Raw genomic sequence first — 16,070 nt, 5'->3', positions numbered from 1 at the left:
AGGAAGCGATCAGAGCACCGCAGCTACACGAGCTGCTAGCTGATGCGTTCACTGCGTCCGTCATTTCAACGTGTCACAGATTATCGCCTCGTTTCTGCTCAGAACTGTCTTTAGAATGATTTAAGAGGTTTTACGTTGTCATCTGATGTTTAATAATCCCATTAATCCATTTGATCGCTTTGGGTGAAGAGACTCCGTCTCATAAGAGCTGCTGTGTCCGAAATGACGCATGCACAGTGGAGGAAGGGTGGACCAATTTTTAAGGGGGGGCCGTTCGGTCTGCGTCACCGGTACGCTTTCAACTTACACAACATTGACGCTAGACATGAAAATAACACCTGCATCAACTGGAAATTAGGCGGCGACGTGTGGTGCTGTGTTGCTTTACACTGGGCATAAGAGAGGGCTCTTTTTTTGCGTGGAGGCGTGCTGGGATTTAGACAGAACTGATTGCGAAAGTCATTTCAAAACCCTGAACCATAACACATCCTAAAGACATCCTATTGAAAATGAATTTACTACTTCAGACTGTTAATGGCAAGCAAAAATCTCTTCATGTCTCCACTGAGAAGGTTATTTTTAACATAAAATAGTGATGAAGTGTCAGACATCTCACTGCGTTGTCGAGACAATACGATGACATTGTGTTAATTTATTCAACTCAATGCGCCATCAGCTGTGAGTGATCACTGTTATGTTTTATGCAGTGAATTTCAGCTACGTTACTAATTATTTGGTGTTGTTTTTTTCTGCAGACATACTAATCTCTCATACCATCAACTGTGAAACAGATGTAGCCATATATTATCTCTGTTTTTTTTTTTTTTTTACACAGAGAACAGGCCATATTTAAAAAAAATGATGTGTACAGATATTTCTGTCATTTTTAAAATTATACGTGACGTTGTCACAGCCCTGCTGCTCTGAACACTTCCGCTTGGGAAAACCCGTATCCACGAAGCAGCCTCAGGCTAAAAATAACTCAGAGTGACGTTATTCTAAGAAAAATCTTCAGATTCCTTGAATTCTTAGACATTTCTTAGAATTTTCCCTTGGTAAGATGAAAGTTGTCTACAAAGCACCTTAGGCCTTAAGAGAGCTCCTCAAGTATCAAACTGGTAAGAGGAGGGAGGAGGACTTTTAAGAAGCCTAAGAGTGTCTTAAACAGAGAAGATGGTGGAAAAGACAGAGAGGAAGCAGAGACATTCTCCATATGTAGGATGAGTCAGTAAGACACTACCCGTTTGATCTACGTAATTATTTTATGTTAATTTACTGTCTTAATGTATTTATAAATTGTTTAGATTCTTGTTATCATATACACACTGTTAATATTATTATTTTTATTCTTATTATTGGTATTATTAATATTGTTGTTTTATTGTATTGTTGCTTCTATTTTGTCATTTGATTTTAAATGGACAACCCTGGAAATAAGTGTTTTCACTTTCTTGTGTCATGCATGTATTTTTAACGTATTTGCAGTTATATTATGTACTCACAATGAACGCACTAAATAAACTCACACACACACACTTTTAACATATAGATATTTGGCAGGTGAATGAGGTACGTTCAAACATTTTCAAGCTGTGTAAGAATTCATTTAATTTTGCCTGGTTTCATCATCATAAAGTTATCCTCACAATTACATGTCTTAATGCAGTTCAGTTTATATGATTGGTTGATTTCACTGTTCATTCATGACTGTTATTTGTTGAGTTAACAGAGTTTTAAAGGAATAGCTAATTGGATGGACAACACGGCAACAACAGGAACGGAAAAGGACATTGAGAAGACCCTAAGGATTTGCGGGTGCGGTTGGGAGAAGGTTAGCTCAGTAAGAGGCCTCCGAATCTACTAGGGGAGAACGAAGTGTGGAGGGAACACCCCACAGCAACCTTGCGCTGCAAAAGCAGATCAGACAAGAGGGACCAAAGGCCAGGAGGCAAACCACAGTGCCGTCGGTCCCAATGTTGCTGGGGAAGGACTGTCAGAGGCAGAGGAAAGCCCAGTGGAAGAGGAAGGTCAGCACTGCAGGCACCAAGAAGACCCATGTAACCCTGCAAAAAGGCAAAGCCAAGAGGCACAGAGGAGAACACTCCAGCCAGGTGGGATAAGATCAAGTGGCTGAAATCCAGCAAGTCAGAAGTATGGCAGAAACTGGACATGGACCTCAGCCAGGCGCTACGGTCCCTGCAGGGTAGTGTGGAATCCAGGCTCAATATGTTTGGAGAAATTCTCTACCATGAATGCAAGGACAGATTTGGAGTATTTACCAGCAAGAAGCCCACCTTACCAAGGCAGAAGGGGAGACGAGAGAGAGAGATAGAACAGCTCATCCAGGAGCGGCGGCAGCTCCGTAAGTGCTGGAGGAAGCAGACCAGACTGAGAGAGAGGGTCTAAAAGGCCTATGGAATGACATCAGACAGAGACTAGCCCACCTGCGGAGGGCAGAGTGGATCCGAAGGAGGAGAAAGAGGAAGGAGAAGGAGCGAGCAAACTTCTTCAAGAACCCTTTCAAGCTTGCTAGGCAGCTGCTGGAGGAGGCAAAGTCCGGAACATTGGAGGTCTCTAGAGAGGAGCTGGAGAAGTACATCAGGAGTCAGTATAGTGACCCAGTGAGGAATGAGCCCCTAGGCCCAACAGGCTACCTGCCCTGCCCAGACCCACCATCATTCAAGTTCAACATCCTCCCCCCGAAGCTGAGCGAGGTCCAAGAGGCAGTAAGAAAGGCTAGGTCAGCATCAGCCCCTGGTCCCAATGGGGTACCCTACAAACTGTTTAGGAAGTGCCCGACAGTACTGAAACAGTTATGGAGTCTCGTGCGAGCCACAAGAAACAAGCTGACTGTCCCTGAGACATGGTGGAGAGGCCTTGCAGTCTTCATCCCTAAGGAGAAGGACTCAAGAGACATTGGCCAGTTCCGAAGCATTGCTTTGCTCAACGTCGAAGGAAAGATATTCTTCTCCATCTTAGCACATTGAGTGACCAACTACCTGCTTGAAAATGGATACGTCGACACCAGCTGCCAGAAGGTGGGCATCCCCGGCTACCCAGGGTGCATGGAGCACTCTTCTGTGATTTGGAAGCAAATCCAACGAGCCAAGCGCAAAAGAACTGACCTGCATGTTGTGTGGCTAGATGTAGCAAACGCATAAGGCTCAGTTCCTCACCAGCTCATTGACAATGCCATTGTTTTTCCACATGCCAGACAGTATAAGGACCATCATCAAAAGCTACTTCAATGATTTGCAGGTGGCCTTCTCCCTCCAGAGTTTTACAACTGGGTGGCAGCAACTGGAAGTAGCCATCGCAATGGGGTGCTCAGTATCTCCCATCCTCTTTGTGGCTGCATTTGAATTCATTCTCATCGGGGCAAGGCAGATGGTAGGAGGATCCAGATTGCCATCAGGCCAGAAACTTCCTCCTCTGAGAGCCTTCATGGATGACATTGCTAACCTCCTGCCAACAGCACCATGTACATCAAGGCTACTGAAGAGAGTGGACGAGCTGATGTCCTGGGCCAGAATGAAAATCAAACCTGCTAAATCCTGAAGCCTCTCTCTCCGAAAGGGGGTGAGAAATGATCGCACCATCTTTTCCATCGGTGGGGAGAAGATTCCCATGCTTGCTGACCATCCCATAAAAAGCCTGGGGAGATACTATACATCAGAGCTCTTGGACAAGAAAGCAGGGAAAGCTGTGATGAAGCAGCTATTAGATGGCCTCTCAAAAATCGGCCAAAGCCAGCTCCCGGGAAAACTCAAGACTTGATGTTATCATACCACACTGTACAACAGGATTATGTGGCCACTAAAGATATGCGAGAACCCACTATCCACGGTAAGCAAGATGGAAAATTTTCAGTTTCAATTTTCAATTTATTTTCATTTATATAGCGCCAAATCACAACAGAGTTGCCTCAAAGCGCTTCACACAGGTAAGGTCTAACCTTACCAACCCCCAGAGCAACAGTGGTAAGGAAAAACTCCCTCTGAGGAAGAAACCTCAAGCAGACCAGACTCAAAGGGGTGACCCTCTGCTTGGGCCATGCTACAGACATAAATTACAGAACAATTCACAGAACAATTCATGGACGAATATACAAGAAATGCTATTGGCGCACAGGACAGGATAATCGCCAACACGAATACAACTCCCATCTCTGGATGGAGCTGTACCTTAAACAGAGAAAAAAACAGAATCAGGCATCAGAGACAACAAATACTGTATAATTTGCCAGCATTAAACAACAAGAAAAACAGAGAACTACTAAGGTGATCGCCGGCCACTAGTCCTAAACTTTACTAAAAGACCCAGAATTTAGGTAAAGTTGAGGCCGGGGCCCGCTCCAATTACTAATAAATGAATTAAAAGAAAAAAGCGCAAAAGAAAACTGTACCAGTATGCTAGCCATATGAAAGGGAAAATAAGTGCGTCTTAAGTCTGGACTTGAAAGTCTCCACAGAATCTGACTGTTTTATTGACGCAGGGAGATCATTCCACAGAACAGGGGCACGATAAGAGAAAGCTCTGTGACCCGCAGACTTCCTATTCACCTTAGGGACACAAAGTAGTCCTGCACCCTGAGAATCTTCGCTATATTTCGCAGGTGGAAGAAAGCAGTCCTAGTAATATTTCTAATGTGGAGGCCAAAGGACAACGAAGGATCAAAAATTACCCCAAGGTTCCTCACTTTGTCAGTGTGATATATGACACACGTGCCGAGGCTGAGTGTTAACTGGTCAAATTGATGCCGATGTCTCACTGGACCAAGAACCATCATTTCAGTCTTTTCAGAGTTTAAAAGTAGGAAGTTTCTAGACATCCAACTTCTCACTGCTGCAAGGCAATCTTCTAAGGATTTTATGTGAACGAGATTACCAGCAGTTATCAGCATGTATAACTGAGTAACATCTGCATAGCAGTGAAAGGTAATCCCAAAACGCCACAATATGTGCCCAAGAGGTGCTATATAAAGGGAGAAAAGCAGGGGGCCTAAGACAGACCCTTGTGGAAATCCAAATTTCATGTCACTAAGGTACTGTACAAAACACAGTGAGAATGACTGGTCAAGTATGACGTCAGCCATGCAAGGGCACTCCCAGTAATCCCAAAATGATTTTCCAGGCTATCAAGTAGAATATGATGATCCACTGTATCAAATGCAGCACTGAGATCTAACAGCAACAGAACCGTAGTGGTGTCCGAATCCATTGTAAGCAGAAGATCATTCACCACTTTAGTGAGAGCCATCTCTGTGGAATGATATTTTCTAAAAGCAGACTGCAGTGGCTCAAAGAGATTATTCTCAGTAAGATAGTCTACGAGCTGCCGTGACACCACTTTTTCCAGAATTTTAGAGAAAAATGATAGATTTGATATCGGCCGATAGTTTGTCAATACACTAGGGTCAAGATTAGGTTTCTTAAGTAATTGTTTAATCACTGCAGATTTGAAACATTTAGGAATAGATCCAGAAGTTAAAGAAAGATTAATAATTTCCAGCACAGTCGGCCCAAGAGTGGGCCACAGGTCCTCAAACAGTTTTGTTGGTATAGGATCAAATAAACAGGTTGTGCTTTTTTTTATTGATATTACGAGTTTTATCAGCATGCCTAGTGAGATACTGTCAAATTCTGTAAATTTAGGTAATACCTCAGTAGTGGCGCCCACATCAATAGCAGGGTGTAGTGGCTGGATTAAGGCATGCCGGGATATGTTTAACCTGATGTCTTCTATTTTCTTCCCAAAGTAATCCAGGAAATCTTGTGCTGTAAAAGGAGAGCGAACTACAGGTGGTTGTCCATGCAAAAGTGTTGCCACCGTGTTGAACAAGAACTTTGAATTATGCTTGTTTTTGTTGAGCAAATCAGAGTAGTAAGTCCGCTTTGTAGCCAATAATGCATGCTTATAGTCTAAGATAAACTTAATAAGTGAGTGATCAGACACCACTGATGTAAGAGGGATGATGTCAATATTCGTGACAGCAATACCACATGCGAGAACCAGATCCAGGGTATTTCCACTAATGTGCGTCGAATCCCGAATGCATTGCCGAAATCCTAATGCATCCACAATTTCCATAAATGATTTGCAGAGGGGATCAGAAGGCTTATTTATATGAATGTTAAAGTCACCAATGATCATAATGTTATCTACACTAGTCGACAAGTTAGAGATGAACGCACCAAATTCATCTAAGATTTCAGAATATGGGCCAGGAGGCCTATATACAGTGACAAAGTAATACGACTGATTTTTATTCTTCTGACCTTGGCAATGTGTAATATCCTGAGCAGAGCAGAGAATCAGATGCTCAAACAAGTGATATTTGTAACCCCCAACAGCTAATAAGCTAAACCTAGATTTATAAATAAGAACAACACCCCTGCCTTGCTTTGCATCACGAGGGACGTGACTAAATGTATATGCTGGTGGGCAGGCCTCATTTAAGGGGAGGACAGCTGTAGGTTTAAGCCAGGTTTCACATAGCTCTATCATATCTAAGTGATGATCAATAATTAGATCATTAATCAACAATGATTTTGAGAACAGTGATCTTATGTTAATGAGACCCAGTCTAAGGACCTCAGTGAGGTTGACAGTTGAACTGTTTGGGTTTAGGGGTGGTTCCAGAGTAGCATATATAAGATGCCTAGAAGTAGGTTTAGGACATTACACGCGCGTTGTAGGTAGCAGACATGAAATCTTTGCTATTTCTGGAGCAACCACTGGGCCATCCTCAATTTCAACATCATCCAATATAGTAATGGGTATTAACTTTGGAAAGCATATCCCTCTGTGATTTTTATGGACACGACTACGGACGCAGGCCACAGTCTCAACTTGTTGAAATTCCCTCCCTGGCAAATAAACTGCACTATCACCATAGTGGATTTTCTGCACTAAATTCCCCGCTAAGCTAATGGATTCCACATCCACATTTGTAATAAGCCTTGCAGGGTCTCTAATCACCTGCTCCGTGGCCTGCTGTAGATTCCTAATGAATCTACAGCATTTTTCCTAATAAAGGGAAAAGCAAATACATTTATCCGGAAGTGGCTGGGGTTGCCGCGTTGCCTGTCATAGACTGGTCTTTTTGGGAGAAACATCCTCCAGCTTCCATTGAAATCTATCACCGTGGGCTATATGCAGGAGAAGACCAGGCTGGTACTGGAGTTGAAGGAGTCAAATGGCCAGGCAGTCAAAACCGCCAACATCCGGGTCTGTATTGGCTGTAAGTGGGATGCCCAGGCTGAAGTTGCCAAGGCAATAAGCAGGCTGCAGCACAAAGAAATCATTGGCCGAGTGCAAGTGGGGAGAGCTGGCCTTGGATATGGAGAAGCCCCAAAGTTCTGGTCAAAGGCAACTAGGAAAGAGAGGAAGGAGCTGATTGTGGCTGAGGTGACGAGTATGGAGAGTGAGCATCTCAAGATCAAAGCCGTTGCTCAGGGACGCCAGGGGGAATGGACTACATGGGAGGGCGTGGTTGGCAAAACCATTAATGTGGCCGACCTATGGAAGATCCCGCAGGCTAGGCTTCACTTTCTGGTGAGAGCCACATATGACTTCCTCCCCTGCCCACGGAATCTAGAACTCTGGCTGGGCAAAGAGGAATGTTGCCCTCTCTGTAGCACCTGGAGTGCAAGCCTCAACCACATCCTGTCAGGCTACAAGACTGCACTCTCCCAAGGACGCTACAGATGGCGGCATGATCAGGTCCTAAGAAAGCTGGCGGAGGTCCTAGAGGGGCAGAGGCAGGAAGCAAGCAAAGGGCACCCTTCATGACTTTGTTCATGAAGGGGAGACAGGAGCAAAGACCACTCTGCAAGCTCCTCGGAGGCTTCCACAGTCATCACCGCTTGCGACCCAGGACTGCAATAAGAGAGTCGACCTGGGCAGGAGGCTGCGGTTTCCTGCTGAGATCATCACCACAAGCCTGCGTTCGGACATTGTGCTGTGGTCCAGCAGCACCAAGACAGTGCTTCTCATAGAGCTAACTGTCCCGTGGGAAGCAGGTGTGGAGGCGGCATGGGAGCGGAAGAGGCTTAAATACTCTGACCTTGCAGAAGAGTGCAGGGAGGCGGGCTGGAGGACCCCTATTTACCCTGTGGAGGTTGACTGCTGTGGCTTCGTGGGAACATCAGCCATCCACCTCCTGAGGGAGGTGGGTGTGTGTGGGGCAGGTCTCCAAAAAGCAATGAAAGACCTGGCAGAGGAGGGGGAGAGAAGTACAGTAGCTTCTGGCTTTGGCTCAAAAGGAGGGATACATGCTGGGGCACAACCTAGCTAAAGGGCAGGCTGCAAGGGGCGACTGGGAGATGTCCCAGTTGCTGCCCCGCCACCAGGAGATGTTCTGGGTTCAAAGGGGCGAAACGTCAAAGATTGGTGGTACCCGGCTGACGACCCTGCAGCAGGCCAACCCATAGGCACCGGAGGAGGTGCGTCAGTGAGCAAATACCATTGCAGGCAAACACCTACCTGTGATCATGTACTGTTGAGTTAACAGATTTTTAAAGGAATAGCTTGGACCATGTGTCACGCTTAGTTATGTTATGGGTTGACATATGTGACATGTCACAGAATCCAATGGACATTGACCTTTACTTTGGAGACAAAGCATTCAACACAGTCAAAACTATTCCATTTATTAGTCCTATTAGCTCAACCAATAATTTGCATCACTTTTTACCAAAATTGGGGCAACTTTAACTTTTGACCCCTGTACAAACTGAAACTGACCTTTGTCACCATTCTTGCTGTTTTTACCCCATAACTCCATAACATTCAGTCATAGATAGTCCAAACTATACCTTTTTGGAATCTTTATTATCAAGCAAATAATGTGATGTAGTTTTCAATATGATTTGAGCGTCTTAATTTTGAACCCTGTATAATTCTTCAATTTACCCGTACCTGGCTGCCTATTGAAAATTCAGGTGGCTCATCGTTTATTTCAAAAGAGTAATGTCTAAGGAGTATTTGTGCCAAATTTTATGCTTGTATCACCATTTGCAGGATTGTTTCAGTCATCTGCTGCACTAATAAGCTCAAAACTTGACTGGAATAGCGCTGCTTTCAAGTCTTAAGTATCGCAGTGTGCAAGTCAGTGTCAAGCCTCAAGTCCTCATTTTTTTTTGACACGACTCCCACAAATAACTACAATAATTTCTACAACTAAAAATTACTTGGCACCCATTACTACTACTTCTAATGCTACTACTGCTGCTACTACTACTACTGCTGTTAATACTAATACTAGTACTGTGTGGTCTTCCATTATTTTTATTGTACTTCTACAAAGACAACCTATTGTCCCACTTGTGCTTTTATTCCTATTTCAGTCAGAAACCCTTGCACCACTTACCTCTGCTTTAGGGTACTGATTGTAAACACATTTGGGATGAATATGATTGGATTGGCATGAGTCAGATGACTTTGCTTTCAAACTTATCAATGAACTTGCATAATCAATGATTTGAGTGAGTGAATTGTTGTGTACCAGTCTTGTATGTGTTAGCACAAGAATAATTATCCCCCATAATATATACTGTACCTCAGACTTCACTTACTCCAAACTCCTGACTGTTACAGGCATGTTTAGGAAACAGGTGGATGGTGTTGCTTGAAATGGCTAACAGAATCACGTATATGCTCGTGTCTGTATGTATTTTTTTGTTGAAAGGAAGATGGTGTGGCTTCCAATAGTCTGGAGGAGGAGCTAGAGGTGACCACGTATTGGTGGGGAGAGTGGGCCAAGTGGACGGCTTGCACTCGCACATGTGGAGGAGGCGTGATGTTACAGGAAAGACATTGTCTCAAACAGAGGTCAGTTACAGTAGATCCATCTACACCCAGACCCTTTAAACTGATCAGTCTAAAGGTTCATTGACATTCCGTCCATTGTGACATGTCAGGCTCATACCCTCTCTATTCTGTTGAAGTCTTTAGACACTGATTGGGGGCTGATGTCTGCAGTGAAAACACATACTTTGACGAAATATAGATACTTTTATGCCCAAGTCTGGGAGCCATGCACTGCCATTTCCACCACATGACGGAAATGTCCCAGGTCCTGGATGACAACCATCCTGGCAGACAAGCAATCTATCCTCATCTCACAAAAGTAACCATCTACCTGTCACAGCCAGGTGAAACGTGGGTGTCTCCTTTGCACTCAACGTTGAGGTGCCTACGTACTGAATCATCCATGTCATACCTGATGCTCCATTACAATACAAGTGATACATCTAATCTAAGTTTCACGGCTGCTTGTCTGACACAAAGTCATTCCAGCGTGAGCACAATAATTATATCTACTCAAAAATATGTAAATAAACAGTCACAAATGCAATGCAGAAACAAAAACATTTGTATTCTTGTCGAAAATCCAGTATTTTAGGTGTTTTGTATGCAGCACTTTACATACCCGATAGGGGGAAGTGAGGAAAGATATTCAGAAAGATAAAGGGGTTTCCGTATGATGGCGGAGACAAGCCTGGATTTGAGTCCTGATCCAGGACCACTGCAACTGCAGACACTCATACTCTTACTCTTGACTCATTACTCAACTTCTTAAATGGTGCCATCAGTGGATGCAGTTATCCCACAAATATCACAGCATTGTCTGCAACGTCAAGGTCACTAAACCTTTCTTTGCCACCAAAGACGTTTAAGCCGCCGGTTTTCACAACCTTACCCAACACCCAGTCCATGTAAGTATTGAACAGTGCAGGAGCCAAAAAACACATCCCTTCACTGTGAAAATTCTGCCTCTGTTCTGCACAGCACTCACAGTATCAGTGTGTAAGTCGGCTCTGACATCCAGCAACTTGTTGGGGATCCTGCAAATTCTCAGGATATCCCACAGAGCAGCTTGGGGACCTGAGACAAATGCTTTGTAAAAATCAACATATGCTCCAAAGCAGCACTGCCAATATTTACACTTCAGTTAGTACTTGCAGAGCTACACTGTCCTCCTGAAGTATGGGGCTCTTGGTATTTCACACACTTTAATTTCTTTATGCCATTTCAAATGCAAGAAATATAAAAAAAATACAAAAAATAAAAATTATAAATTATCTTGCTTAAACTCAAACTGAAAGCAAGTCTCTAGATCTTGATATAAATTAAATAAATGGTCATGAGATTTGGCTCATGACCGAAAGAACGAGATCGCGAGTACAAGCGGCCGAGATGAGTTTCCTCCTGGCTGGGCGCTCCCTTAGAGATAGGGTGAGGAGCTCGGTCACTGGGGAGGAGCTTGGAGTTGAGCCGCTGCTCCTCCATGTCGAAAGGAGCCAGCTGAGGTGGCTTGGGCATCTTTTCCAGATGCCCCCTGGACGCCTCGCTGGAGAGGTGTTCCGGGCACGTCCCATTGGGAGGAGGCCCTGGGGAAGACCCAGGACACGCTGGAGGGACTACGTCTCTCAGCTGGCTTGGGAACGCCTCAGGATCCCCCTGGAGGAGCTGGGGGCGGTGTGTGTGGATCGAGAGGCCTGGGCAGCTTTGCTTGAGCTGCTGCCCCCACGACCCGACTCCGGGCCGGGGCGGAGGATTAGCTGCAATCTTCCATTCCAGCTTATTAATTAATCAAAAACCCAGACAGAGCTTTAATTCATTTGAAAGCTTGACTCTTAGTCTTGTCCATCCAAATTGGAAGTCCCAAAAACCAGTTTTATTTGTTATCTATCGTCCACCTGGTCGTTACTGTGAGTTTCTCTGTGAATTTTCAGACCTTTTGTCTGACTTAGTGCTTAGCTCAGATAAGATAATTATAGTGGGCGATTTTAACATCCACACAGATGCTGAGAATGACAGCCTCAACACTGCATTTAATCTATTATTAGACTCTATTGGCTTTGCTCAAAAAGTAAATGAGTCCACCCACCACTTTAATCATATCTTAGATCTTGTTCTGACTTATGGTATGGAAATAGAAGACTTAACAGTATTCCCTGAAAACTCCCTTCTGTCTGATCATTTCTTAATAACATTTACATTTACTCTGATGGACTACCCAGCAGTGGGGAATAAGTTTCATTACACTAGAAGTCTTTCAGAAAGCGCTGTAACTAGGTTTAAGGATATGATTCCTTCTTTATGTTCTCTAATGCCATATACCAACACAGTGCAGAGTAGCTACCTAAACTCTGTAAGTGAGATAGAGTATCTCGTCAATAGTTTTACATCCTCATTGAAGACAACTTTGGATGCTGTAGCTCCTCTAAAAAAGAGAGCTTTAAATCAGAAGTGCCTGACTCCGTGGTATAACTCACAAACTCGTAGCTTAAAGCAGATAACCCGTAAGTTGGAGAGGAAATGGCGTCTCACTAATTTAGAAGATCTTCACTTAGCCTGGAAAAAGAGTCTGTTGCTCTATAAAAAAGCCCTCCGTAAAGCTAGGACATCTTTCTACTCATCACTAATTGAAAAAAATAAGAACAACCCCAGGTTTCTTTTCAGCACTGTAGCCAGGCTGACAAAGAGTCAGAGCTCTATTGAGCTGAGTATTCCATTAACTTTAACTAGTAATGACTTCATGACTTTCTTTGCTAACAAAATTTTAACTATTAGAGAAAAAATTACTCATAACCATCCCAAAGATGTATCGTTATCTTTGGCTGCTTTCAGTGATGCCGGTATTTGGTTAGACTCTTTCTCTCCGATTGTTCTGTCTGAGTTATTTTCATTAGTTACTTCATCCAAACCATCAACATGTTTATTAGACCCCATTCCTACCAGGCTGCTCAAGGAAGCCCTACCATTATTTAATGCTTCGATCTTAAATATGATCAATCTATCTTTGTCAGTTGGCTATGTACCACAGGCTTTTAAGGTGGCAGTAATTAAACCATTACTTAAAAAGCCATCACTTGACCCAGCTATCTTAGCTAATTATAGGCCAATCTCCAACCTTCCTTTTCTCTCAAAAATTCTTGAAAGGGTAGTTGTAAAACAGCTAACTGATCATCTGCAGAGGAATGGTCTATTTGAAGAGTTTCAGTCAGGTTTTAGAATTCATCATAGTACAGAAACAGCATTAGTGAAGGTTACAAATGATCTTCTTATGGCCTCAGACAGTGGACTCATCTCTGTGCTTGTTCTGTTAGACCTCAGTGCTGCTTTTGATACTGTTGACCATAAAATTTTATTACAGAGATTAGAGCATGCCATAGGTATTGAAGGCACTGCGCTGCGGTGGTTTGAATCATATTTGTCTAATAGATTACAATTTGTTCATGTAAATGGGGAATCTTCTTCACAGACTAAAGTTAATTATGGAGTTCCACAAGGTTCTGTGCTAGGACCAATTTTATTCATTTTATACATGCTTCCCTTAGGCAGTATTATTAGACGGTATTGCTTAAATTTTCATTGTTACGCAGATGATACCCAGCTTTATCTATCCATGAAGCCAGAGGACACACACCAATTAGCTAAACTGCAGGATTGTCTTACAGACATAAAGACATGGATGACCTCTAATTTCCTGCTTTTAAACTCAGATAAAACTGAAGTTATTGTACTTGGCCCCACAAATCTTAGAAACATGGTGTCTAACCAGATCCTTACTCTGGATGGCATTACCCTGACCTCTAGTAATACTGTGAGAAATCTTGGAGTCATTTTTGATCAGGATATGTCATTCAAAGCGCATATGAAACAAATATGTAGGACTGCTTTTTTGCATTTACACAATATCTCTAAAATCAGAAAGGTCTTGTCTCAGAGTGATGCTGAAAAACTAATTCATGCATTTATTTCCTCTAGGCTGGACTATTGTAATTCATTATTTTCAGGTTGTCCTAAAAGTTCCCTAAAAAGCCTTCAGTTAATTCAAAATGCTGCAGCTAGAGTACTGACGGGGACTAGAAGGAGAGAGCATATCTCACCCATATTGGCCTCTCTTCATTGGCTTCCTGTTAATTCTAGAATAGAATTTAAAATTCTTCTTCTTACTTATAAGGTTTTGAATAATCAGGTCCCATCTTATCTTAGGGACCTCGTAGTACCATATCACCCCAATAGAGCGCTTCGCTCTCAGACTGCAGGCTTACTTGTAGTTCCTAGGGTTTGTAAGAGTAGAATGGGAGGCAGAGCCTTCAGCTTTCAGGCTCCTCTCCTGTGGAACCAGCTCCCAATTCAGATCAGGGAGACAGACACCCTCTCTACTTTTAAGATTAGGCTTAAAACTTTCCTTTTTGCTAAAGCTTATAGTTAGGGCTGGATCAGGTGACCCTGAACCATCCCTTAGTTATGCTGCTATAGACGTAGACTGCTGGGGGGTTCCCATGATGCACTGTTCCTTTCTCTTTTTGCTCTGTATGCACCACTCTGCATTTAATCATTAGTGATCGATCTCTGCTCCCCTCCACAGCATGTCTTTTTCCTGGTTCTCTCCCTCAGCCCCAACCAGTCCCAGCAGAAGACTGCCCCTCCCTGAGCCTGGTTCTGCTGGAGGTTTCTTCCTGTTAAAAGGGAGTTTTTCCTTCCCACTGTAGCCAAGTGCTTGCTCACAGGGGGTCGTTTTGACCGTTGGGGTTTTACATAATTATTGTATGGCCTTGCCTTACAATATAAAGCGCCTTGGGGCAACTGTTTGTTGTGATTTGGCGCTATATAAAAAAATTGATTGATTGGATAAAGTGGAAGAAAATGGATGGATGGATGGAAATCTAAAAGCCTGTTGGGAAAGTGTAGGAACACGGACCCACAACAGGGGGCGCAAATGAACGGACAATGGAGGAAGTCAAATAACAAAGCTTTACAGTTGTGAAACACGCACAACACACACAACTGATTACAATGTCGAAATAAGCCAAATGTCAACGGTGTCGTGTGGGCAGGCTCGAAGATAGGAGACGTCTGTCCAAGTCGAACCGGAACCACCCGATTTCCTCCGCCACCGAACCCCGGGAATACTGGAGCCGCCAAGTCCCGAACTCCCAGGTGGCCACTGCCTCCGCTCGTCGGATCCGGTACCACTGGCGAGGAACAGAAACAGTCAGGTGTGGGTGCGGCAGCACCCAGCAACACGTAGGGTGGAAACACCACCTCTACCTCTCGTCAGAAAAATACTGTAGTGTAAGAATGTGAGTACTTATCCAAAAAAAGTCCAATACAGTCTCCAGTTGTACTACTCACTGTCTGCACACAAGCAACAAAGTATTACTGTCAGGAAGACAATAGAATCGGCTGAGAACGTTACCTCTTTGGTAGAGCGATATCTCGGCAATGAGGTGGAGATGCCGTCCTGCTGATATACCCCTGCAGATCCGATGATTGATGACAGCTGTCGCAGGTGATGGGTGACAGCTGTCACTCTGGCTGCTCCTGCAAGGCGGCAGCGCCCCCTAGTGCCTGGAGCCCGCACTCCAGGCAGGGCGCCCTCTGGTGGTGGTGGGCCAGCAGTACCTCCTCTTCAGCTGCCCACACAACAGGACTCCCCCCTCAACGGGCGCCTCCTGGCGCCCGACCAGGCTTGTCCGGGTGGCGGCGGTAGAAGTCGGCCAGGAGGGCCGGGTCCAGGATGAAGCTCTTCTTCACCCAGGAGCGTTCTTCGGGGCCGTACCCCTCCCAGTCCACCAAATACTGGAAGCCCCGGCCCATCCGTCGGACATCCAAAAGCCGGCGCACAGTCCAAGCCGGCTCGCCATCGATGATCCGGGCAGGAAGTGGTGCCGGACCCGGAGGACAGAGGGGTGAGGTGTGATGTGGTTTGATCCTTGACACGTGAAACACGGAATGGATCCGCAGTGAGGCCGGACTGATGACCTTGAGGATTTTAAAGGGACCTATGTATCGTTCCTGTAGTTTCAGGGAGGCCACTTGGAGTGGAATGTCCTTGGTTGACAACCACACTTCCTGCCCTGGACGATACGTAGGGGCCGGGGTCCGCCGACGGTCTGCATGGGCCTTTGTCCTCATCCGGACCTTCAGCAAAGCAGAACGGGCGGCTCGCCACACCCAACGGCACTTCCGCAGGTGGGCCTGGACCGAGGGCACACCGACCTCTCCCTCAACCACCGGAAACAACGGGGGCTGATACCCTAGACACACCT

General features: G+C 44.7%; 1 protein-coding gene across 2 annotated transcripts in view; it reads left to right on the top strand.

Moving 5' to 3' along the window:
- adamtsl2 (ADAMTS-like 2) overlaps window positions 1–16,070 on the top strand; it is a 78,833-nt gene that overhangs the window by 9,632 nt on the left and 53,131 nt on the right. For both annotated transcript variants that reach the window (XR_004560900.1, XM_034171133.1), the window contains exon 2: window positions 9,692–9,834. Coding sequence is in view for 1 of the 2 variants with exons in the window: in XM_034171133.1 (XP_034027024.1) it covers window positions 9,692–9,834 (143 nt within the window). In the remaining variant the exon portion in view is untranslated. The remainder of the gene's footprint in view (window positions 1–9,691; window positions 9,835–16,070) is intronic.

The sequence above is a fragment of the Thalassophryne amazonica genome, chromosome 5 (assembly GCF_902500255.1).
Source record: "Thalassophryne amazonica chromosome 5, fThaAma1.1, whole genome shotgun sequence".
NCBI lineage: Eukaryota > Metazoa > Chordata > Actinopteri > Batrachoidiformes > Batrachoididae > Thalassophryne > Thalassophryne amazonica.
This window is presented reverse-complemented; position numbering and strand designations above follow the sequence as displayed.